The sequence below is a fragment of the Camelus bactrianus genome, chromosome 4 (genome assembly GCF_048773025.1).
Source record: "Camelus bactrianus isolate YW-2024 breed Bactrian camel chromosome 4, ASM4877302v1, whole genome shotgun sequence".
NCBI lineage: Eukaryota > Metazoa > Chordata > Mammalia > Artiodactyla > Camelidae > Camelus > Camelus bactrianus.
Genome location: NC_133542.1, coordinates 35,814,962 through 35,840,353, shown reverse-complemented (window position 1 = coordinate 35,840,353; position 25,392 = coordinate 35,814,962). Strand labels below are relative to the sequence as shown.

At 45.0% G+C, this 25,392-nt stretch overlaps 1 protein-coding gene across 1 annotated transcript; it reads left to right on the top strand.

Annotated features, from left to right (window-relative positions):
- Positions 1 to 25,392, top strand: KLF9 (KLF transcription factor 9). The gene is made up of 2 exons (XM_010952755.3): positions 1 to 1,514; positions 21,944 to 25,392. Exons 1-2 carry the CDS (start codon positions 1,010 to 1,012, stop codon positions 22,171 to 22,173), a joined length of 735 nt encoding a protein of 244 aa, XP_010951057.1. The 5' UTR covers positions 1 to 1,009; the 3' UTR covers positions 22,174 to 25,392.

Genomic DNA, 25,392 nt, shown 5'->3' with positions numbered 1-25,392 from the left:
TTGCAGGAAGTCACTTAACTATTTGCGAGCTGGAAAACCGAAACCGAAGTTCTCTTTTGTCATGAGAACGAGCGCAACTGAGTTGGGACGGTGTGTCCCACAGCTCCGCAAGCTGGATCGTGAGCCAGGAAGCCTGGACGGGCTACGGGACAGAGAGGCACTCTGGAAGATGAGCCGCGGCTCCTTTCCAGCCTCCCGGCTGTTACCCTTTTAAATGTCAGCGTTCGAGACTGTAGGGGTAGCACGAGGCATCGAAACGGAACAGTCGGATTGGCCGCACGCCTCACTTCTAGACGCACCTCTCCACTGAAAGGCCGTTCTGACTGGCAGGGGGAGAAAGTAAACAGAGTTGAATCACCCTCCCCACTGGCCAATTGGAGGGGGTTTGGATTGTGACGTGATGGGATTCTGCGAAATTGTTACTGAGCGAGAGAATGCCGGAACGGTGCGGACCGGCAAAAGCAGGGGCTCAGAAGCCGTCAGTGGACTGGGGGAAAAGTGTCTCTTAGACTTGGCGCTTCGGGCGGCCCCTGCCAGCCGCGTCTGGGTGGTCGGGTGAACGTCCTGGGGCTTTGGCTCGACGGAGAGGCGGCCGAGGGCGTGTACCTCTCCTGCAGTTTCCTCTCCCAGCGCCTCGGGGGCGTTTTCTGTCGAATAAACTTGCGACCGCCACGTGTGGCATCTTTCCAAGGGAGCCGGCTCTCACCGGCCGGCGCGCCCGTCGAGGGGATCGCGCGCGGCGCCGGGCACTAGCGGCGGCGAGAGGCGGCAGCGCGGCGGAGCCTGGGGCCGTGGATGCTGCGTGCGGAGGCGCTGCCGGTTACGTAAAGATGAGGGGCTGAGGTCGCCTCGGCGCTCCTGCGAGTCGGAAGCGCCCCGCGCCCCCGCCCCCTTGGCCGCCGCGCCGCACCGCGCTACGCTCGTCGTCTGAGGCCAGGGCACGGTAAGCCGAATCTCCGCAGCCACCGCCAAGTTTGGCCGCGCCGCCGGGGCTGCTGTCGCCGGCACCATGTCCGCGGCCGCCTACATGGACTTCGTGGCTGCCCAATGTCTGGTTTCCATTTCGAACCGCGCTGCGGTGCCGGAGCATGGGGGCGCTCCGGACACCGAGCGGCTGCGACTACCTGAGCGCGAGGTGACCAAGGAGCACGGTGACCCGGGGGACACCTGGAAGGATTACTGCACGCTGGTCACCATCGCCAAGAGCTTGTTGGACCTGAACAAGTACCGACCTATCCAGACCCCCTCGGTGTGCAGCGACAGCCTGGAGAGTCCGGATGAGGATATGGGATCCGACAGCGACGTGACCACCGAATCTGGGTCGAGTCCTTCCCACAGCCCGGAGGAGAGACAGGATCCTGGCAGCGCGCCCAGCCCGCTTTCCCTCCTCCACCCTGGAGTGGCTGCGAAGGGGAAACACGCCTCCGAAAAGAGACATAAGTGCCCCTACAGTGGCTGTGGGAAAGTCTATGGAAAATCCTCCCATCTCAAAGCCCATTACAGAGTGCATACAGGTTAGCGGTGTCTCCCTTTCCCACCCAGCTCTGGGATTAGTTAACCTTTGGCCGGGCAGACTTCCTGGGCATTGAGGACACCACACTGGACCTAAAGGGTGCAAATATTTTGGATAAGATGCTGTTTAACTCTTTAAAATAATTTAACCGGGTAGAGACGGAAAGCTCACTCTCTCCTTAATTGTCCCCAGCCTCTAGAAGCCACGGAGAGCATTAACCTGGCGGGCAGAGTGAGTGCTAAGTGCCAACCGGTGTGCGTGGCTTCGCGGGGAGTGGTGCCGCCCCTCCCCTGTCCCGCCCTGCCCCCTCCCAGGACTCCTGCACCGGCGACGGTGGGGCCACCCCACCTGGGCAGACGCTGGCTGGGGGAGGGGGACGTAGTCGGATGGCGTATCTTTTATTTGTTTCTCTTGTGGGATTGCAGAGAAGTGGCCGAAACCTGGGTAGAAGCGGCGCACTTTACATGGAACCCTTTAGGGATGACTAAGGGCTCGTTTAGCTGGATATTTGCTACTTTTCAGGGCTTGCCAAGGTGGTTTTAAATTTGGTCGAGTCCCCAGAGAGGTTTAAAATAACACTGCTTCAGGCAACAGAGGAGTTTGATCCAGCGATGGTTGGTTAACTTCACGACTGGTTAGCCTTTTTAATGAGAGGATTTCAGAGCCGATTTTTTCCCCACGTGACTTAGGTCGCACCCTCCACCCAGAATAGAGCAGTTAGCAAGGAGGTGTGGTCCTTGCTGGAGGTCAAGGCTGATAATCAAAGTTGGGATGTTCTGCAGGCCCCGTGGAAGGGTCTCTCCCAGGGAAGGCAAAAGGCGGGGCTGGCTGGATGCTTCTGACTAGTAAGACATCTACAGTTTAAAATGGGCTTTGGAGACTTACAGGAACCTTGGTCAGCCAATTCTGTTGGTTCTGTTTAACATAGTCAGAAAAAGTTGGAAAGCATTCCCACTTGGTCATGCTGTCTCACCTCCTTCAGTAAGGTTCCTTTACAACTGCTGTTCTAATAAGGAAGCACAGTGCTTGGTCCTCACCTTTTCCCTCTGTCCTGTGACACCATGTTTAAGAGGAGGTTGTTGGAGTTACGTGGACTAACTGTTGGTACTTTTAAGATGAGGCCCTGGGCCTGTGGTTTCAAAATGATAATTGGTTGGTTTGGTTTGGTTTTGCTTTTAAAAAAAAAAAAAAAAGGCCACGTAACTGCATCTTATGTTTTATTTCCTTTGGAAAGTCCTTCTTGTGGAGGTGGCTGCTGCCCAGGAGTAAAACTGAATTTCCTCCGTGGTTACTACTGCAAAATCAGGTTCTGTTTGGAGTGGTCATCTAGGTTGCCATAAAACAGCATATTTTTAAAGTTTGTATCTGTCAGGCTGTTGTGCCTGAGTTGAGGGACGTGACCTTTAGCGTGGCTCCCTGGATGAAGTAGGGGGATATTAACCAGAGGGTGTTACTCACCAACAGCTGTTGGGCGGGCCTGGCTGTGTCAGCCATGTTCCCGGAGTTCAGTTCACAGGGACACCCACTGCCACCTTGAGCAAAGGCACTCTCTCCTTCAGGGAGCTGCCCAGTCGTGCAGTTGGGGAGGCATGCAGCGCTTCTGCGTGAGCTCCCCGAGTCTGTCCAACTCTGCCAAAAGATTCCCAGCGTTCCGGACCATTCAGCTGAGTGATTTTCTCAGGCATTTATAGAAATGGCTGCTTATGTGTGCGTGCATGCGTGGTGCTCTTTAATTCTCCATGAGGCAAGTCAGCTCAGCTGTTTCAGGAGAACATTTTACACAGGAGTGGAAAACGAACTGACATGTTAATCCTACTTTAAATGCTACAGTCAGTCTTTGGAAACTGGTGTGATACGGTGACCTCAGGTATCTTATTTATGGTTGAGGGCTTTGAAATACTGGTACATGGTTGGACAAAAACCTCGGACTCTGTAAATACTGTCCGAAGTGGACACCTGGTAGAGAAGGTATGTGTAAAGGATACTCTAAAGAAGACACTTGTAGGAGGGCTCCTGCGTTTGGTAGTTTCTGAGTCAGCTTGGAGTTAGATTATCTGTGGGGTGGGGTCCCAGCTTTTGATTTTTAAAAAAATTATTTATTTATTTAGTTATTTTTGCTGGTATTAAACCCAGAAGGTGGCCAAGAGATAGCAATTGGAATGGCCACACTCTGAAGACTTGAAGAACTAAAATTCCAGCTATACCCCCTGCTCACTGGGGCCCAGGCAGAATTTCTCCTGCTGCCCACTCACCCCCTCCTAGAGCCTCCTACAGCAGCCACTTCTGTAGAGCCAGTGGCTTTAGAAGTTGAGCCACTTAAACAAAATTGCATTTAATTTGGTGCAGTTCCTTTTGTAGTATCCCAAGAGAAAAGACACTTCTGAGGTGGACTGAGCTGGGTTCTGGTTTGTCCTGCTGTTTCCCAGTTGAGAGACCTTAGGCCAGTTCCTTGAATTCAGAGTTTGTAAACTACAGGCCTGCTGCTGAATTTGCTTTGCAAATTTGTTTGGCTTGGCCAGCACAGGATTTATAAAAATTTAGTTGCTAACATGGAAAAAATCAGGATTTCCACACAAATCCAGATTTCTGACTTCTCTGGAAAAATCGAATGATCTAGCAGTACTGGGCCTAAATTCCTGCCTGGCAACAATTGGCTTGAACTGACCAGTCTTTTTATGGGGCAGTGTCCCTTTTTTTAATCATTTACATGGTCTCTGTTGGCATTCTCTTCTTTGCAATCTCTTTGTTTGAGGCTCAGTTTCTTCATCTGCAACATAAGGTCCATCTCTGAAATCAGGTTCTTATGCAAAGATAAGATAGTAGTTTATGTGTAATAGTCAAAACTTAAAATCAGGAAACAGGATAAGCTTATTTTTAAGTAAGGTAGTACTTTACATTTTCTAATACTATGCTCAATTTGTTTTTCCTCAGCCTGTTGATCAGATATCAGGTGATGTACCTCTAAAGTTTAAGCAGTGGATCCATGGTTAATCTGAAAAAAAGTACAACAGATATGAGCTTTTCTGTCTCCAGACTTTTGGGGCACTTTAGAGTGTATTTATTGTTTCAGATTAAGTATTAGACCCACTGGAGTACTTTTCCTGAAAACATATGGAGCTGATTAATTTGGAAATGCAACCAACTTTAAGTTTATCTTGGCACACTCCACATCCACACTCACAGGCTCCCCCCACCTCTGAGCATACACCCCAACTTGCTCCCACAAACTCACACCCAAACCCACTGACTCCCCAGACCCTCTCTCACATCCCCTCCACCTCTGTATGAGAGTGAGAAGAAGAAGAAAGAAAAATCGGGGGTGGGGTGGGGTGGGCATATATCAGTGGTAGTAGAGGTACTGGGTTCAATCCCCAGTACCTACATTAAAAAAAACAGAAAGAAAGGTTTATCCGAAGTTTCCTGACTTTGCAGTCACCCTACACATAGAGTGTGTGTGTGTATATATGTATATATGTATATATGTATATATGTATATTTTGAGGGGGTAAACAACTACATCCAATCCAGAACCAGCTGATGTAGTCATGTTAGGTTGACATCCCAATGATAGAAACCTTAGGCCTTATTTCCATGCCAGGTGCAATTTTAGTATCTTTTTGGAGAGACTTAAATCAGGTGTCCCCAAATGGTGACAGTGGGTTGAATTTAAGGACACTGGTTACAGGATTCTGAAAGCCCCAAATCCCAATCATCACACCCCAGTTCTATATAAAAAAATTCAAAAAATTCTTTTTTTTTTTTTTTTAATAGGCCAGAAGGAAGTTCATGTAAAACAAGGAGAGACAAGAACTGCAAAAAGCCCGACAGTGGCTGCTTCTGTTTCTCTTTATCCTGTTTGAACATTTCCCTGGGATACTTAGAATATCTGGTGGCAGGAACCTGGGTAGGTCCCACCATGGAAGTTATCCTCCAAATAGGAAATAGATTTTCTGGCCTGGCTAGCTCTAACTCAGGTGGATTTCCTTCCCTGAGACTAAAGTTTTAAAATTTTGCTCATACAGGAGCCAGGCCTGCTCTGTGCCTCATGAACTTGTCTTCCTTAATTGCTGCAAAAAGTTTCGGAGTCAACTTTTTGGTTCAGGAGAGTCTAGTACCATCAGAGGTATGAGAAGGACCCACTTCCATGGAGGTGGGGTTCAGGGACAGGGCAGAGTCTTGAAGGGGACTCTGGGCAGTGCATGAATTAGCCCCTGCCCAGACTTTACCACCTGCTCGTCTCTTCATGAGGAGAAGGGAGGCCCTGTGCCTTGATCCTTAAGCAAACATTCTCTCTGTCCCATCCTGCTTTCCATAGGGCCCCCGCAAAGTGATGTTGAGTGGTATTTCATTGTCTGACATGCTTCATCCACGACACGTTTACAACTAACTCTGAGTGGGGCCAGCACAGAGAATTGTTTTCCTACTTTCCCCCCTCTGCTTTCTCTCCCCTAAGGAGACTAGCCATTGTTCTTCCCCTAATTGTCCTCCCCCATGACAGTTTAGTACTGCACATATACTGTAGAGCTCTTTATGTACTGTGCCCCTTTAGAAGGCCACAGGCCGTTGAAACAGCCAAGAGTTTATTCACCTGCCAAATATTTAATTTTTACCCCCATGGGGGCAGGTTCACCCGCCCACCCCACAGTGTGATTGTCTAGACACAGTCTCATGTGTCCTGTCAGGATAAAAATGAGAGCAAAGTGCTCTAGCTATATAGGATGATGGGATTCTAAGGGTTGCAGGGATATCCTACTAGGTTTGCCTCTGGGTTTCAGACAGGGGGTTAGAAACTCCTTGATTCCGAGGAAAGATGACCCACAGCTGCTTGAGCCCCTGCTCAATGCTGGAGTCTCACCCTGGGGATTAAGGCCGGTGGAGGGACCTACCAGCTCTTTATTCCTGGTCCCAGAGGTAGGAAGGACCAGTTGCTTCCTCCTCACTTAGCCCTCATCTGTTAGCATCCTGCATCTTCTGTCCAGCTGCCCTAACCAAGACAAAGTGGAGCTGCCCTAGAAGAGCTGCTGTTGCTGCTGGCAGGATTACTGTTTCACAACAGAAAATACAAGTGGAGTAGAATTACAGAGTAAAACCATTGTTTCTCGGGATTTTCCTCTCAGATCTTCTGTGAGCAATGAGGAGAGAGAGGGGAGGAGTGCGAGTGGGGCTTGGGTCAGGGAGGGAGGTACCAGAGTACAGAGGGTGCTGTTTTGATGGTAACACCCCATTACCTTCAGACACAAAGATGTAACCTGAGGGAAATGAATTCTTGAGACTCTGAACCTAGGGGTCGGATTTACATTCCTGGCTCAATTGTTGACACTTACCCCAAGAACTAGTCATTCTGCAGCGTCTGTGGGAAATTCCCAGATTGAACTTCCCAGGGAGAAACATCATATGACATATTGGTAAAGTGGCTGACAATGGTCTTCCTTAATAAACTCATTGAGAAGAAAAGTGGGCGGGTGATTTCCCAGTATTCACTTGTTCAGGAGCCCCTAAAACAACCTGACATTGTGCCCCAGTTAAAGTCGGATTTCTGGACCATCACTTTGATTTCTGAATGCCTTATGATCATTAGCATTCTTGACTTAAAAAAAAAGCCAGCCAGCTTTGTCATTTTCGTGAGTCTTCCAAAATTTTTCCATTTGTTTTTCCCCTCCCCTTGGGTGTTCTCAGCCTTAGAGAAAAAGCTTACAGCATTCCAGGCCTCTGCTGCTAGAGTCCTCCCCCACATCCGACCCTCCCACCTTTTCCTCAAGCTTCTCCAGCAAGCCCAGCGCCCACTGAAGAGCGTAAATTAGTGCCTAGTAATTGGTACAAAGGCACTTTCTGTTTCTATGCAACACACGCAAAAAGGAGGGGCAAAGGGAAAGGAAAAAAAGACCCACAGATGGTTCTAAAGGGAAAGAAATGGGGTCCTCTGCAGTGGGCTTTAAGCAGTCCTGTCTCGCTCCGCCTCACTTTTTGTTGGGAAGTTAGTCACAGGCCTAAGCCTAACTCACAGCACTTGGTGGTGGCAGTTGTTAGTATCAGGAGAATAGAATTTGGAGGCTGGAAGTGACCTTGAGAGGTCATCGCATCCATCATTTTGTCTGTAAAAAAGTGTATTCTTTTTTTTATTTTGGTACCCTCTCAGACGAGGATTGTTCTGTTTAAGTCTTTGGGGCCCTGGAGGGTTTGGAAGCATACCATCAGGGTTTGAAGGCTGGCTCTCTGCCACGACAGGCATGTGACTTGGGGTGAAGCATGGAAGCTCCTGGAGCCTCAGTTTCCTCCTCAGCACAGTGAGGGCACCACGTACTCTGAGGATGAAGTGCTCCAGGCCGGAATTTAGCCAAATGGAGATCTTCCTTCATTATGAATTATTTGTAATACTTAGATCTGAGAATTCTTTTCCCCCATGGTGTCCTGAGAACTCAGTCTGGTTAACTTTTTTTTTTCACCTTAGTCTAAAGAGCTGCTTTTCATTAACCAAATTAACGAGTGAAGGAGCAGAGGTGGAGTCAGCCCGGGGGCCTCTGTCCTTTCACTATGGGAGCAGCACTCTGAAACAGCCCAAGGCCAGCGCCAGTGAGATTTCCTACTCCTCCCTTCCTGGAGCCCTCCTGAAACTTTAATACCTTTCTGGTGCATTAAGACCAAGAGTAAACATTTGTCTTATCCCAGCCTCAAGCAGCCCCCTCAGCAAATACTAGGGCTAACATTATTATTTATAGAGAATGCCTTCCCCATTAAAGGAGGGAGATGCATCCATTTTTTATGCGTGGGATCTTCCAAGGCATTCTTGCCATGTGTGCTTAAAGCCCATGTTTATGACGGTGCACCCGCAGGCTCCCCTTGTAATCTCAGGTTATCCTGAGGTATTTCAGCCTTTGGAGTCCTGAGATGAGATTTAAACATCTGGATCTGAAATCTATGGGTTCCAGAGGTGCAGGAACCGGTAAACTCACCCTCTAAGCCCAGGGCCACTGGGCATTTGAATTCTTTTTTTTAAGTAAAATTGAAAATAATCACAAAGTTGAACAGCAGAATGGAATTCATCCCTGATTGAGCCTTTTGTTTTTTAAGTGAGGGCTTATTTAAATAGATTAAAATAAAGAGATGGAAGCTTAAGCCATACAAAATTAATGACAAGGTTTGAAAAGCAGGCAGCAGTATTTTGTGTCAAACAAAGTGTGAAAGTTTCTCCAAAGTGTGTCTCTGTTTGGGAAATGAGTGCCTTCCAGAGGGCCTGACTTGAACCAGAGTGGGAACCAGTGGGGCAGGCAGTGGACAAAAAGCACAGAAGTCCTGCCTGAGAATTATGGACAATTCAAAACTGGAAGGAATTTTACAGATCCTCTTTGTTCAAAGAGATGGCGGGGCTGGGGGAAGTTTCACTATCTCTCCCTTCCAGGGAGGCAGCTTGGATGAGACAGAGGCCATCAGAAGAGCAGAGTAAGTCCTGTGATGTGGAAACCAGCCCACCCTAAGGAACTTGAATGTGAGCAGTCTCCAGAAAGGTCTTTACCTTCAGCAGGGAGGCAGCAGGTAGAGCCAGTAGAACACCGACTTCTGGGTCTCTCAGACCTGTGTTTGAATCCTCTGCCACTTTCTAATTTAGAAAACTCTCTTAGCCTCAGTTTTCCCATCTATGAAATGGAGTTCAGCAATTATATACTCATGAAGTTTTTCTGAGGCTTCATTCAGATGAGGTATTTAAGGCATTTAGGATAATGTCTCCATATACTAAGTATTATCATTAAAAATAATTTACATGGTGTTGCCCAGATACCCTTGAGGTTCCTAGAATTTTTGTTTACAGTTGCACATTAATCCAGCAGCAGCTCATTCATTTAAGTAACATTTGTTGAGTGGCTGTTACATGCAAAGAGCTGTGCTAGGTGTCAATAGCAGGCACTGTGAATGTTGTGAATAGTGACGATGATAGTAATAGTAATTGTAAGTTATATGTGAGTAGTAATGCTGTTAGCAGTAATAATAATAACACCCAGCATGTATTACACAGCAAGTTCCAAGCCAAATGGTTTACAAACATTGTCACATTTAAACTCACAGACCTTCTATGAACTAGGAAGGTACTCTTATTCTCATGTTATAGGAGAAGTTGGAGTTAGTTAATTTAGTCCAAGGTTAGTCTGGAGTTTTCCTAGTATGTTTCTAGGTGCTTGGAGTTGGGCATGAATGGCTGTTGATGAGGACTCCTTGGGTTTTTGCCAGTGGGAAGAGACCCTGTGTTTTGCATGGTTCTCCTGGATTTGACCCCAAAACCATCGTTCTCTCTACTCTTGGGTTCTAGCTCTGGCTTGTGGTTGGTCTTTATGAACCTTGGTGAGGACTATCTACAGAAATCATGGATCCAACCAAACCTATCCTGTATTTTCCAATAGTTCTCCAGAACATGCTTCTTTCCAATTGAAAAAGACCTCACCTCTGGGTCCACAGCCATTTTAATCAAGCCTCTTGTTTGCAGGCAGCTGAACCCAAACTTGGACTGGCTTAGTGAAAATTAGAACTTTATTGGTTGCAGTCAGCAACCCCTTTGGGTAGCTCTAGTTTCGGGTAGCTCTAGTTTCAGGCATCTCTGGGTACAGGTACTCGGGGGCTGCCTCTCTCCCTGGGTTGGCCTTGCTCTTCTCTGCTTGGCTCCATTCTCCAGCAGGCTGTCTCAGAATGGTGGTAAGATGGCTGCCAGCAGCTCAGACTCCCATCCGGCCAAGTCAGCACGCCCTGTGGGAAGACAGTTCCCCTGTCCTCATGGTTCCAGCAAAAGTCCCAGCCTTCAAGCTTCATGACTGAGTTTGAATTGTGTGCCTGTCCTTGAACTCGTTACCTGTGGCTGGTCCCATCCAAACTCTGGGTCTGAGGTGTGGGGTGCCCCCCCCCTAGAATTACATAAGCTCCGAGTGGGAGAGGGGTGATTTCCAAAAGGAAATTCAAAGTGTGCTATATATTACCCAAAAGAGGTGGTGGGTGCCAGACAGGCAAAACCAACAGCTATTCACTCTGTCCACCCATTCAGAACTACAAACAGGATATTCCAAAAAGCAGACTTCGACAGAATGAGAGACAGATTAGTATGACAACCTTTTTTCCTCCATATTTTTCTCCCCTTTGAAGAGAAACCACTCTGAACTATCTCAAGTTCGAGCTGTAAGATAGCTACCAGTGCATATACTACATGGTCTTTGTAGAAGATAGATTATTGCAAAATTATTACGTGTTTCTTGTGCTCAGGCTTAGACCCATAGGCCCTCCTCAGTGGATGTTCTGGAAGCTGGTGCCCAAAGCCTCACGTGGAATCCGTGTAGCCCCAGCAGTGTGATCAGCTGCACCATTCACTTGGTCTGAATTCCAATCATCTGTCTATTTTAATGCCCAGAGAAATGAACTGTGTTTATGTGAACGTTTGTCACCCTGTGTGTCAATAATAGATAGAGGCCTCATTTTTACAAAGATCAGCTGTTAATATGGTAGTTCCCATTGGGATTCAGAAGTCTGTTCGGTGTGCGTAATGTCCAAGAAAAAAAAACCATAATAAATCATAAGAGGCACAAATTAGATCTTAAAAATAACTTACAGAAACACATAAAAATGACTTAAATCCCTAGGCTGCCATAATTCTGCCATAGTTTTGTACCATTGCTGTTTTAATGAAAATCAGCAGAATGCCAGCCAAACAGCTGCTTTCCCTCTCTGGTGTTGCAGATCATACCCCTGGCCACAAGATGCTTGTCTGCTGAGCCTCACCCACTGGAGCCAGGGTTCCCCATGGGAAAGAAACGTGGGCTGTGCCCCTCTAACCTCTAATGGAGTCATTTCTTCTCCTAGTCCTGCTTACTTCCAAATTTCAAAGCCCTGTCCAAGAATACATGCCCCAGGAGGGCCGAGGGAGTCAGGCGGGGGCTGTTGGGGAAGAGGTGGATGGCTCAGCCCCACCGTTCTTCCTGGTCTTTGATGATGAACACTCGGCCATGTGAGTTAGTGGCTCACACTGTGAAAGCTGGAAAAAACTATGTGACGGTGGCCTGTGTGGCATGTGTGAGTACGATCTGTGGTCATTGCGGCCTTACTCTGGTGCCAGCAGTTGTACCAAGGTTGAGTCCAGAGACAAACAGCTGGAAACATGTGCTAGAACAGCATCACTAGTCACTATGAGTCATGATGAAGGCCATGACCTAGCTGGCAGGTAGTGGGCCATTGACTCACCAGACAACAGTCTCGTCTCCTGTGTTTTTCTGTTTTGCCCATTGTCCTTTCTGAGCCAAAGTCTCCAGCTGTCTGGAGAGGAGTTGCCCCTAGACTGGCAGCTGTGGGTGCTACATAGAGTTTTACCCCACCGTGCACACGTGGAGATGTTATCCCTGTGTTTGCTAAGTATGCCAGAAGTCTTGGTGGCCTTGTAAAGCAACTGTGTGCATTGGGTAAGAATTTCCCAGTCACAAGCCTGGGGTGTAAAAAATGTAACTGTTCCTAACAAGAACCAACTGAGTGGCCCCCCTACTCCCAGCACCATTTCTGCAGTTGGAGGACAAACTTTATCTTGGCAGTTTGGGGCCCCTCACTCTCTTCTATGTTGTTTTCATGTGCCTATTGATCATTTGTATTTCTTCCTTGGAGAATTGCTTGTTTAGGTCTCTTTTATGTTGTTTTATTCTCTTTGGGGTAAACGTTCACAAAATCAGAGTTCTCTCTCCCTCTCCTTTTGTCTTTCTTTCTCCTGGGAGTGAGCTGTTTGGTGGGCAGAAACCTCACCTCTTCTTTTGGCATCATGAGAGGGCTGTCCACATTGCATGCCATCCTTTGACCTTGGTGGTCTCCCCCGCCCCCCTGGGGTGTCATGCACAAGCTGGGGTCTCCATCCTCTTATTCAGGCATCCTCTGCTGAAGAGGGCCTCTGCACAGTGTTTCCAGACATTAGATCCTTCTCTGCACTTCAGTCTTCCTGGAGCATCTTCCCAGCTGGTCTCCAGAGCACACAGTCCCTTCCCTCATCCTACATCGGAGTGGGGGCAGGGGGAGGTGGAGAACACTGAGGCATGCATGGAGACCCTTCTCTCAGCGTGGGAACCCAGATCCTCAGGTGCCCTGGCGCATGTGGGGACTTCCTGAGAGGGGCTCAGACAGGCTCCAGGCACGTGGTTGGCCAGGCAGCAGTGGCCGCCCCTCTGAGACTTCCCAAGCCTGTTTCTAAAAAGAGGGTACCCAGCGGTGGGCACTCCCCAGAGACCTCTGCAGCTGTTCCCTAAGCACAGTCCCTCCAACTTCTCTCTCTGCAGCTCAGTTTTGATGGGAAGCTCTGGCAAATTAAGAGTTTAAGAATTTCAGGGTCTGCTTTACATTTTTAAAACTCTGTTTTGAAACTTCAGGCTCAGCAGCAACTTACTTGTTTTAAGTGTCTCTGCCCTCCCAGAGGCAACGCATCTGGAAAGAAGGGCCTGGGAGTAAGAGAATTAGAAAAACACAACAAAGGCTCTCTCTGGATTTAGTTCAGGCCTGTGTTCTTTTACCTCTAATTCTTGTTCTGTGCTCAAAACCGAAGTAGGGATTTGAAAACCAGTTCTAATCAAAGTGTGTCCTTGGTCAAGTCACAGGCCCTCTGAGTCGGCTTCATCTGAAACAGGAGGGGTTCGAATTAGATAGTCATAAAAATACCACCCAAAAGGCAAAGATTTGAAGAATCTGCATCCTCAGCATAGTTTTGCCATCAAGTAGACATATCCTGTTTAATGTTTAGTGCCTAGCAGGTTATTTACTTATGATTTCTCTTTCCTACAAATAACTGGGCAGAGGCAGCACAGGATGGGAGGCGGGAAGAGCACGGTGGCGGGACTGGCTAATCTGGGCCTGGACCTAGCTGTGTGGTAGGTCCTCCTCACCTCTCTGCCATTTCAGAGTTGCTGCGGTGGGGGCTGGGTAACGAGACATCAAGACATAGCCACCTATCTCTTGCTGGGTTGAGAACCTGAAGTGTTAGGACTCTGTTGTCTGCCATCTTGATTTCTGCGGTCCTGGTACCTGCACCGTCTCACAGATTAGGTGAGGCTGGGGATGTGCAAGCAGTATTCAGACAGGCCTGCTTCCAAATAGCTAGACATGAGCTTCCAGTGAGGAAGTCCTGCGTGACAGATGCTACAGACGCCCACTTCCCAGTTCAGAACCTCTGCTTTCCTCAGATAAACACAGGGACCAGGAAGTGAAATCTCACATCCAGACTCTATAGTGACTCTGTTGTATCAACAAACAAAATATAAAAGGAAACCAGATCACAAGAAGAAGTCAGAGAGAGGCCAAGAGCAAGCAGTAATGTGATGGGATGGCATTCAGGCAGGGTTATTTTTCCAAAGCGATCAAGTGTTTTTATTTTTTCAGAATGTCTACGTGTTTAGGTCGTAGCAATACTTCTGGCAAACAGGAGGCTTTTCATTTCTTAATTGTTGGGCTTGATATTAACTGGAATGATTTGTGCAGGGAAATGTAGAACCGGCTGTGCCCAGATGAAGCATACCTCCTCTATCAAGTGTACAGGTGCTTCTGCACTTGGGTAATGGACACGAGAAACAGTAAATCAAAGGCTCACAGCTTGTACCTGCAGATTAGCTTTGCTTTCCCCATGGGGACTGAGGACAGGTGACAGTGACAAGGGTGGGGGTACCAGGTGTGTGTGGGCTCGTGCCCCCCCCCCCAGCCTTGTCCATAAGAAGCGTGGCATCGGGCTCTGGGCTTTGTATGTCTGCACTTCTACCTCCCCCTGCTTCCTAACGAGCGCACTCCTTGGTGGGGCAGTCCTGCCATCACTGTCTGTGTCACTCAGCATCTGAAGGGAGTTTCCTGTCTATCCCACAGGGGCCATTTCCCTTTCACATATGGAAAAACAGGAGAGGAGGTGGAGGAGGAGGAGAAGGAGTGAGAAAACAGATGTAGTTTATTCTGAAAGTTTCTCACTTTCTAACAATTTGTTTGAGAAGGAAACAGAATGATTTTGCTCCTTTCTTTGGTCTTGGACACTGGAGTCGATTTCTCAATAGAGTGTAGCCCCTCCCCTCCCGCACCCCACCCCCACATGGAATATATTCTTGATCAACCCAGTCATGGAAAAATTTGAACTCACATGCATCATTATTACCTTTGTTTTGTGTGAGACTTTTCTGACTTCTCATTATAAAATAAATTTGTACTTACTCCTTTTTAAAAAATCAGAAAATATAGGAGAAAATTATAAACAGAAGTAGAGGTTATCCACTGACCTGTAGATAACTACTGTTTGTATTTTGTGTATATTCTTTGAGGATTTTTTTCTCTCTGTAGATGTTCACACACATACAGAGCAGATCACACACTGGTCTTTTCACTTAGTGGTGTATTGCTAAAACTGTTTTTACAGAACAATCCAGTACCTTTTTAATGAGTACACATTATTCCACTGTATGGCTCACTATGAAGTATTAAACCAGTTCTTTATTGTTAGAAATTTAGAGTGTTACCAAGTTTTACCTTTTAGAAACAATGCTGGTATCCCTGTATATTTTTGAGTTCCTATTTAATTGTTACCACAAATAATTCCTGGACAAATATATTGCCAGGTGATCCTGGAACAATTAGAAGCCCCATCCATACAATAGAGGGCCTATTTCCTCATGCCACCACTAATGATAGGTATAGGAACATATCTTTTAACATGTTCATCAGCCTGATATATATTTTGTTTGTGTCTTAACTGGCATGTTTTGATTACTCGTGAGATTGACTGTATTTTCATATATTTATTAATTGGCTGTTAGTATTTGTTATTTTATAAATTACTTATTTGCATCCTTGCCCAATTTTATTAAGTTAGACTGTTCATTTTGCTCTGCTAGTGTCCTTTTTGTATTACAAATTTTAACCTTTTGTCATATGCCACAATTTCCTTTATTAGTTCACTGTTTTGGTTCTTAAATTTTTTTACATATATATTTTTGTGCCATGCAGAAGTTTAACATTTTTAATATTTCAAGACTATCATTCAAATAGGATTCTGCCTTTGGTTTCATGTTTAGAAAATCTCTCCCCATTCTATGATTCTAAAAATATTCACCTATATATTTTTTTACCTTTGTGGTTTTATTTTTTACATTTACATGTATAGCCCATTTGGAATTTAAGTGAAAGGTACATGGTAGGGATCCAGAGTTAATTTTTGATTTAATCTATGCCATTATTGAATTAAATGTTATTTTCTTCACTGATTTGAAATGCCCCATCTCCATAGTCTTGGGTTTGTTTTCAGACCTGACTCTGCTCCACTGATTTGTCTTTTCCTCTGCTGGTATCACACTATCTTAATTATTGCAGCTTTAATCATACATTTTAATAACTGGTATTACAAGTACTCATTTATTATTGTTCTGTTGCAAAATTTTCTTGGCAAGTTGAGCATATTTATTCTTCCAAATGAACTTTAAAATAATTTTGTCAAGTTCATGAAAAAAGAATTTCTATGATATGTGCTAAGTTCATAGATGAATTTGTACAGAAGTGCCATATTCACACCATTGGGTCTTACCATCCAAGGTCATGGGAAGTGTCCCATTTATTTCATTTCCTTTTATATTCTAGTTTTATGATTTTCTTCATGCAGGTCCTAAACCTTATTGTTAGGCTTATCCTGACCGACTATGTTTAGCCCATGAGAAAACCATTGCTCTTTTATATACTTAACACCTATGAATGCATTTTTTATTTATACTAGTTTTTCAGTTATCTTAGACTTTCCAAATAGGAAGTTGTGTCAGTTGCAAATAATTCTTATTTTGCCTCCTCCTTCCTACAATTTACTTCTTATCTTGGTATCTAATTGTACTTCCTAGCATTTCTTGAACAACATTAAATAGCTGTAATGATTGGGGCAGGAGTCCATTCGTGCCTTGAGCTTGACTTCAGTGGGAATGCTGCCTATGTTTTATTCTTGACCTCGCTGAGAAAAGGTCTGGATTTATATTTTTTATCCTGTTAAGGAACTATTCTATTTTCCTAAAAGCTTTCATTAGGGATGGATGTTGAATTTTATCAAATACTGTTCTGCATTTATGAAGGCAAGATACGTGTCGGTGGGGGTTGGTTGGGAGTGAATTAGCCTCTTAAAATGAGGAGCAATAATATCAATAGGATTTTTCTAATATCAAATTATCCTTTTATCTCTGGAATCCTAGTTGCTTTTTTGTAATTAAGAAAAACACTATTTTTCCTCAAGAAACAGCCTTGATTTTGTACATCTGTGAGAAGCTGTGATTATTAATTGGCATTTTGAGAGTTCTGTTCTGAAAAGGAGGCCTAGTTCCCCTTTTGATTGGATTGGATTGCTTTTGCTTGAAGCAATGGAAGCTTCAGAGTTTGTAGTTTTAACTCTTGCCTCGATTTAAGTTTAGCCCATTTGAGGCTCTTCCATGGAATTGTGGAAGGGAAGGTGAAAGAAACAGTGTGGGAGTGGGGGGAAGGGCGGTGGCGTGGTGTGCAGAGAGCCCAGGTGTCCCCGATCCCAGGCCAGGACCTCAAGGGCAGCCCATCGGAACTCAGGGGAGCCTGGACAGGGTTGGGTATAGCCAGTTAGCCATCCCTATACCTCTTCTCTTTCTCTCTGTATGTGGAGAACTCACCACTGTTCATTAAGACTTGACCGAGAAGAATAAGCTTCATTTGGCATCCTCAGCTAATCACCAGGTAGAGTAGAGGCCCCTTCTTAGAAGCAGTGAACCATCCTTTGTGCTAAGTCGGCAAGTGCATAGCCAGCAGGCCCCACTCCACTTCTCTTGTAACCCAGTGGAGGCTCAGGAGACTTCTGGAGGCCCAACCTGTCTTGGCAAAGAGCCTTTTACACATTTGGTGCGGGATTCAGTAGCCGTTTTGATCCCATATTTTATACTCGGAGCTGAGTCTGTCAGTGAGAGGTGCTTAGCTGGTTGCTGAAAGGGGAGGGGAGTGGTGTATAAATAATGAGAACTCGCAGAAACTTGTGCTGTTAACAGCTCTGCTCCAGTAAAGGAGACTTTATTGTGTCACTGCCTCTGGGTGTGTTTTCCTGTGAAGGCCAGAAATAAAGCACTAGTACGTGTCTCTTCTTTTTTATTTATTTTTTTCCCCCAGGAGGATGGTAACTCTCTTATTTATACTAAAGACACGTTTAGATGTTTAATTGACAGTTGCTTTACCATATGATTTGTTCACGATGGAGAAGGTTAACCATTCTTTTGGGGACCTTAGCTCTGGGCTGAAAGGAGGGGCTTGATTTCCCTGACTTGCAGTATGAAAGGCAAATCACAGCCTCTCTAAGGCCTCTCTTTTCCTCTCTGCACGTCATCTCTGGTCCCAGTCAGCCTTAAATTCTCTTCCTTCTCTCCATATGAGTTCCCCACTCCATACTTTCTTAGGTTCAAAGTGTGTATCATTCTCTAGATACCTTATTATGTGTCATTAACTAACATGCAGAAATGTCTCCCGTAGTAGGTGGTATGCATACTTTACACTGGGTTTAAGATAAGGTGGGTGATTTCAAAGGGCTACCGATTGTAAATCCCCAAGAGAAGGCAGGCCCCCTGCGCGTGCATTGCTGGGCTGGCACAGTGTCTTGTAAAGTGCTGGATCTGAATGTCTTTACATTCAGTGGGGAAAGCACTCCTCAGTTGGCCCTGAATTCCACCACATCCCGTGATCTAATATACTTGGCATTTCACCCACTTTTATTATGTGTCTGGCTCCTAAATACATTTGGATTTACAAGGGACGCACGCTAGATAGAAGTTCGGATCTGCAAATTGAGATCAGGGGTCAGCCAACTCTCTATAAAGGACCAGATAGTAAATATTTTAGGTATTGTGGTCCATAGGATCTCTGTCACAAATGCTCAGCACTGCTGTCGTAGTGAGAAAGTGGCCACAGGTAAGACACAAACAAACAAGCATGACTGTGCTCCAATACAACTTTGTGTACGGACATAAAAACTTGAATTCTATATAACTTTCTCTTGTCACAAATGTTATTCATTGATTTTTTTTTTTCCAACCATTTAGTAAAAACTAAGTGTAAGAATGGCGTTTATTCTGGCAGGTCAGGTTTGGTCTATGGACCATAGTTTGCTAGCCCCTGATTTAGATCATTGACCAAAAGGCCCTAATGCTTTTCCAAAGGATCCAAGAAAAATCAAAATGATCCTAGAGCTTTTATACTAGCAACTCAGTTCCAAGTAGGTCTATTTTTAAATGCTTGGAAACTGTAAGCTTGAATTATACATGTATGAATCTAACAAAGGCTCCTGTTGGCTCTGATTTCCTCTGGGCTTTGTGGGTGGCCCTCTCCTCTCTGAAACACTCAGGGGGAAGGATGCAGGTCAACCCAGCACCTGGATTAGAAGCAGTGAGAACAATCACATGGCAACTATGAGGGGCAGGGAAGAGTGTAGCCATAAGCTAGATGGAAAGTGAATTCAATGGGAATGGACCCTGATTACATTAGAATATATGTAAATTGTAAGCATAAACACTTACTAGTTCTCCTGTGCACACAGCTGATTCAGGCTTCAGGACAATTTTCCACTGACTCTCACTTCCATCTTCCTGAAACAGAGGGAGTGCCTAATTTCTTTTCCAATCTTAGCACACAGAAGAGTGGTCTTCTGACCCATTTTTCCCACAGTAGATACAATCTGTTCAAAGAAATTAATCTCCCCTCATGACTCACTTGAAAGACATGTGCCAGTGAATAACTAAACCACATTACCCCTCCTGAAAGAAAACCACCTCTGAGGAGCATCTGTCCTAACAAGCACTGAGAAAACACTGAGCTTTTCCTTTTTCATCGCTTTCCTCCCCACCAAACATCAAGCAGTGGAGAGAGGGCTCCAACAAAGAGAACAGAGAGGTTGGGGGTCCATTTTAGTTTTGGTTTTTTCCAACTGATCACACTATGAATTCTGACCATTCATTATACTTCTTAATATAACAAATTTAAAAGAACATTTCTCCCATAGATTTTTTCATTGGGGCTAGAAAGGACTTGGCTGCAGTCTGATTCTGAAAGAGCCCAGAAGTCTTCCCGGTGATCTGGGAACTTCTGTGCAGGCTTCGGTTATGTGAGTGACCTGGAGGAGCAAACTCAGCGCACGCATGTGCATGCACGCGCGCGCGCACACACACACACACACAGCTGAGGCATTTATTAAATGGCAGCTCAAGGAGCACAAGTTAGACAGGAAGCTCGCCCTTGTTGGATTATGACAACCTGCATTTTGCCCTTTGTTCAAAGTTCTGCTGAATTGGGTAAAAATGCTTTTGATCCAACAGAAGCTGCACAAGTGTAGTTTTCAACTCCACATGTCGTTGAGTTTTTCAGAGAGTTCAGTTTGAAGTTCTCTTTCTCTCTCTTTTTTTTTTTTCCCTTTCTTCTCTTTTTGGCCCTGCCAGAGACCCTGAGTGTCCTCGTGGGTAGGGCTTGGCGTTCATTGGCTTACTGTTGCCTTTAGCTGCTGTGGCTTTTCAACTTAGAGCTCGGTGAGGAAATATTTCCCATGTATATTGAATCTGTTTATATGGATTTGTTTTGCCCGCATCTGGTTTCCCACAAGAACAAGTAGGTGTACATGGGGTGTATTGTACCCTGCTCTGCTTAGAGAACAGCAAATAAAATGTTAGTCATGTATAGACTGTCATGGAGGTGGCAGAGGTATTTTGTTGTTCTAACCGTTATTTCCCCGTCTCTGGCACAGTTTAGGAGAAGCTGGGGAGAAGAGTCATTGTTGGATGACTCAGATGCACCATGCTGGACAGCTCCCAGCCTTTTGAGTCTCTTTTTGGGTTCCAGGAAGATGGGGACCGGAGTGAGACAATATTCACTCCTCACATCTACCTAAGGAGTGTCTGGAGAGTTCTATAGAAACCAAAGTCCATGCCCCAAGTCCATGAAGCAGCTGCTTTGGGCTGTGCTTGGAAAAGTGTGAGGAGTAGGCAGGCAGATAGATGCTCAGAGCTGGGGGCTGGCAGTCATTCACAAGAGGAGTAAGCAAGACTCATCTTCTGCTTGTGTGTGTACCCCCTAAACATAGACAAAAGCCCCACCCCTTGCCAATCCAGGGTCAAGAGGCCCCCAAATGCTGGACTGATCATGTCTGGAGGGTGGGGCTTAGCTGCATTTTAAGTGGGACAAGGAGACAATAGCATGAATCCAAGGAGAGCAACTGGAATGGGGAGGGATGTGGAAACACTAAGCCTCTGTTTCTTCATCTGTCAAATGGACCACTTCTGTGGGGTGTCCTGTAAGAATTCGGTACAGTAATGCAGGTGAAACCCTTAGCTCTGTGCCTGAACTTTTGTTATTATTTTAGAAGAATGTTAGTTCTTCTTTTATGAGAAATATGGAAGAAATTAGGATTGTTTTGTGCTGACAAGAGAAGGATTAGAGAAACACACGACAGCAGTTCTTCAGGTAGTTAAGGGATTGTTATGTGATGGGGGATCAAACTAATTTTTAGTGTTAAGACACTATGACTTAAAATATGGCCTTTGCAGGGAGGCACATTTTACGTCATAAGAGTGTTTGCTGCAGAGATACTCAGAAGCAAGCAGGCATCCTTGTCAGGTATCAGGCTCCGCCGCCAGACTTGCTCAGACAGAGGCTGGGTGGCCACGGCACTCAGGGGGAAGTAAATGCCTGCCCCTGGTGGGACATTGGTTGGATTAGATGCTGATGCTTCAGTCTTCTTCCATCTGTACAATGCCAGGAAATTTAAGAAAGGGCTAAATTTTTTAACTCCTTGAAGAGAATTCGTGAAATCAGCAACTGTGTAGAAAAAACTGGACAGTAGAGTTTCTGAGGTTCTTGGGGAACCAGTGAGTATAAAATAGCAAGCTCGTTTGCTTAGAGAAGATGATTCTCAGCAGTGTCCTCATAGTGTTAGTTTGTGAGGGCTGCCACAGGTTGGACCACAGGCTGGGCGGTTGAAACAACAGAAATTTATTTCTCACAGTTTTGGATGCTGCCAAGTCCAAGATGAGGATGTTGGCAGAGTCAGTTTCTTCTGAGGTCTGTCTCCTTGGCTTGTAGATACAGGGTCTCTTCTCCCGGCACCTTCACATGACCTTTCCTCTGTGGGTCTGGAACCTAATCACCTCTTCTTATAAGGAGACCAGTCACTGGATTAGGGCCCAGCCCAGCGGCCTCACTTAGACTTAATCATCTCTTTAAAGACCCTATTTCCAAACACAGACACATTCTGAGGTAGGGGTGGGGGTTTAGGACTTAAGCATTTGGTAGGGGGAGCACACAATTCAGCCCAGAACACTCATAAACAACAACAAAAAGGACTTATCCTTTGAGTCGCTGGGATACTTGGCCAGGACCAGCCTTGAGAATCTGCGCACCGGGCCCTTGACCCTGTATCCTGTGTTGGTTCCCTTCTCTTAGGTGAACGGCCCTTTCCCTGCACGTGGCCGGACTGCCTTAAAAAGTTCTCCCGCTCAGACGAGCTGACCCGCCACTACCGGACCCACACGGGGGAGAAGCAGTTCCGCTGTCCGCTCTGCGAGAAGCGCTTCATGCGGAGTGACCACCTCACCAAGCACGCCCGGCGGCACACCGAGTTCCACCCCAGCATGATCAAGCGGTCAAAAAAGGCGCTGGCCAACCCTTTGTGAGGTGCTGCCCACCGGCGCCAGGGAGGGACGGACCCGGGCGGACAGAACCACTCCCAGCAAACAGACACGTGGAAACCACGGCCCAGAAGAGGCACGCCGCCAGCACAGGAAGTCACTGCTCTTTGGTCACTAGTCTAATTTTCCTCTCCTTGCGTTGTTTTTTAAAAAGCACATTGTAGCCTAAGATCAAAGTCAACACTTGGTCCCCTTGCAGAGGCAATTCTGAACCGTCTCTGACTATTGGAGGGAAGGCAACTGCTTTTTTTTTTTCCTCTCCTTAATTTTTTTTGGGGGGAAGGGGAGGGGGTGGTGGGTGGGGGGGAGGGGGAAGGCCAAGCTGGGGGTAGAATTTTAAACATTCAACACTGGTGTACATATGTCTGACTGGGTGAGTTGACCTGTGGCCTCCCACAGTGATTCTGGGCCCTTTCTGCTTGCCGTCTCTGATTTGTTTTCTTACCTTTTAATGTAATGATGAGTGTGCTTCAGTTTCTTTAGCAAAACCACTCTCTTGAGTCACGTTACCTTTTGAGATAAAAACAAAAACAAAACACAAAAAAACAAAAAAAACCGCCATAGCACAGCTGTCTTTATGCAAGCAAGAGCACATCTACTCCAGCATGATCTGTCATCTAAAGACTTGAAAACACAAAAGTTAACTTCTAGTCAATGGGTAAGCAGTCTGAATTTATACTAATCAAGACAAACCTTCGAGAGGTTACACTTAAGTACAGAACTTTCGAACCTTGCTTTGTATGAATTGTACTTTTTGAACATAAGCTGCACTTTTATTTTCTAATGCAGAGGATGACTAAGTTAAATACATGCTTTAAGGATAGAAGCAGACATTCTGTTTGGAACCACGGTATAATCTGCTTATTTTACAGTATACACGTTTCCCTATGAAATGGCAGAGATGTGAGGGCAGGATATACACAACAGATGCTGAAGGAGTAGGAGGGTAGTTTTTGTTTTTGTTTTTTAATTTAAGGAGAACAAATAATTTTAACTCTATTAACTTTTCCAAATTTTCCAATCCTTTTAATTAACCTCATCGTATTGTACCATAATGCCACGAATGGAGAGGGCTTTGACTCTGTTGGGTTTTATTTGAATGGGTGTGTAACAGTAACTAGCTCTGGAAATGTCTGTTTTTGGGGGAAAAAGGTTTGCTAGTTACCTTCCCGTGTTCCTACAAAACTCCCACTAACAGGTGCAAGAGTTATGTAACAGGAAAAGGGAGCTGAAATGTGAAAAGAAAAATAACATACCCCTATGAGTAGAGAGTGCTAAGGGAAAATACCATGATGATTTCAAGAGGAGACTCTGCAAAATTGTCCCTTTTGGAGAAGGAAGGAACATGGAATGTGTAGGAATGAGAACACATCACTGTATCTTTTACGTCAGTAGCTTCATCACTCTAGAGCTCATATCCAGGTGTCTAAAATGGCCTGAACCACTACATCCATAATACGCCATTTACCTGAAAACTTAATGTTGGCCTTTACGTGGCCAGAAAACTGAACTGAGTTTTCATTATTAAGAAGAAACCTCAAATTAGGGAGTCAGCAGTGATCGTGGGGGAAATGTTTACATATTTTTATTTTTTTCATCAGAAACAACGTTTTCTGATGATTTTATCTGATATTTAAAACGGAGCTATGGTGCACTCTAGTTTATACATGTGCTATCGAAGCTGTGTCGTGTAAACGTGGGGTGCCCACCCACAAGTGAACTCGGAATCTCACCTGACACATGCTCTTTTCCAGGTCAGAACCTGTGTGGTCTCCTGCGGCAGGCGTGGGTCACAGCTGACTCCAACTTCCAATACAATAGCCATCACTAGCACGGTGTTTTTCTTTTTTGTTCGTTTAACCAACGTAGTTGTATTAGTAGTTCTATAAAGAGAACTTTTAACATTAGGGACTGGGAGCAGTCCACAGGATAAAAAGGAAAATGTTTTCTCACGGGAAAACATGTCAGGAAAAATAAAGAACACTTTCTACCTCTGTTTCAGATTTTTGAAACGCTTATTTTAAACCAAATTTTAATTTCTGTGTCCAAAATAATTTTAAGGACATCTGTTCTTCCATACGAAATAGGTTAGGCTGCCTATTTCTTACTGAACTCATGGAACGGTTCTGCTTGTGATCCCCTGCACGCTGCCTTTCAGTGAGTGAGGAGTTTGGGGGTTGCCTAGCAACCGACTAACTTGTACAAACTCATTTTTCCCTCACAGAACGAAATGAAGGAAAACCAAGCAAAGTCAGTGAAAGACAATCTTCGTAGTTTCAGGAGTAAAACTATATGTGGCTTTTGTCCAGCACTTAGATGGATGTAAATGCAGCAACTTGTTTAAAAAAAATGCACAATTTACTTCCCCCCAAAAGTTGCTACTTGCCTTTTCAAGTTGTTGAAGAACACACATTTGATATTCTCTTATATGTTATAGTAACGTAACGTATAAACTCAAGGCTTTTTATTCTTTGTGATAAATCCTGTTTTAAAATGTCACAAAACAGGAACCAGCATTCTAATTAGATTTACTATATCAAGGTATGGTTCAAATAGGACTACTAGAGTTCATTGAACACTAAAACTATGAAACAATTACTTTTTATATTAAAAAGACCATGGATTTAACTTTAAAAAATCCAAATGCAGGATAGTAATTTTTGTTTACTTTTTTAACCAAACTGAATTTTTTGGAAGACTATTGCAGGTGTTTAAAAAAGAAAGGAAAACTGTTTTCTCTAATACTGTAAGTAGCTGTCATATTCTGGAAAATTTAATAGTTTTAGAGTTAAGATAACTCCTCTCCTTGGTTAGGGAAGAAGAAAGCCCTTCACCACTGTGGAACGATGCCCTGGCTTTTAAGGTCTAGCTCTATATCATGCTTCTTTTGAGAATTAGGTTTGGTAGTTATAATTACAGAAACTGATTAGCTGTCAGTTTGCAGGTAGATTTAGCACAGTACTCATCACTCTGGGTAGATCGAGATATTCTTTCACAACAGATGAATGATCTGTAACACTGTAAGATACTGATCTTTACAACTGTTTAATCAGTTTTATTTTTGTACAGTATTAGTGACCTAAGTTATTTTGCTGTCCCGTTTTTGTAAATCAAATGAAATTATAAAAGAGGATTCTGACAGTAGGTATTTTGTACATATGTATATATGTTGTCCAAATAAAAATAATAAATGATAAAGATTGA

Excerpts from the sequence above, each read along its gene's own strand:
- KLF9 (XM_010952755.3), top strand. The coding sequence starts at position 1,010 with ATGTCCGCGGCCGCCTACATGGACTTCGTGGCTGCCCAATGTCTGGTT. Across the intron at positions 1,515-21,943 it reads CCATTACAGAGTGCATACAG|GTGAACGGCCCTTTCCCTGC; the intron begins GTTAGCGGTGTC and ends CCCTTCTCTTAG.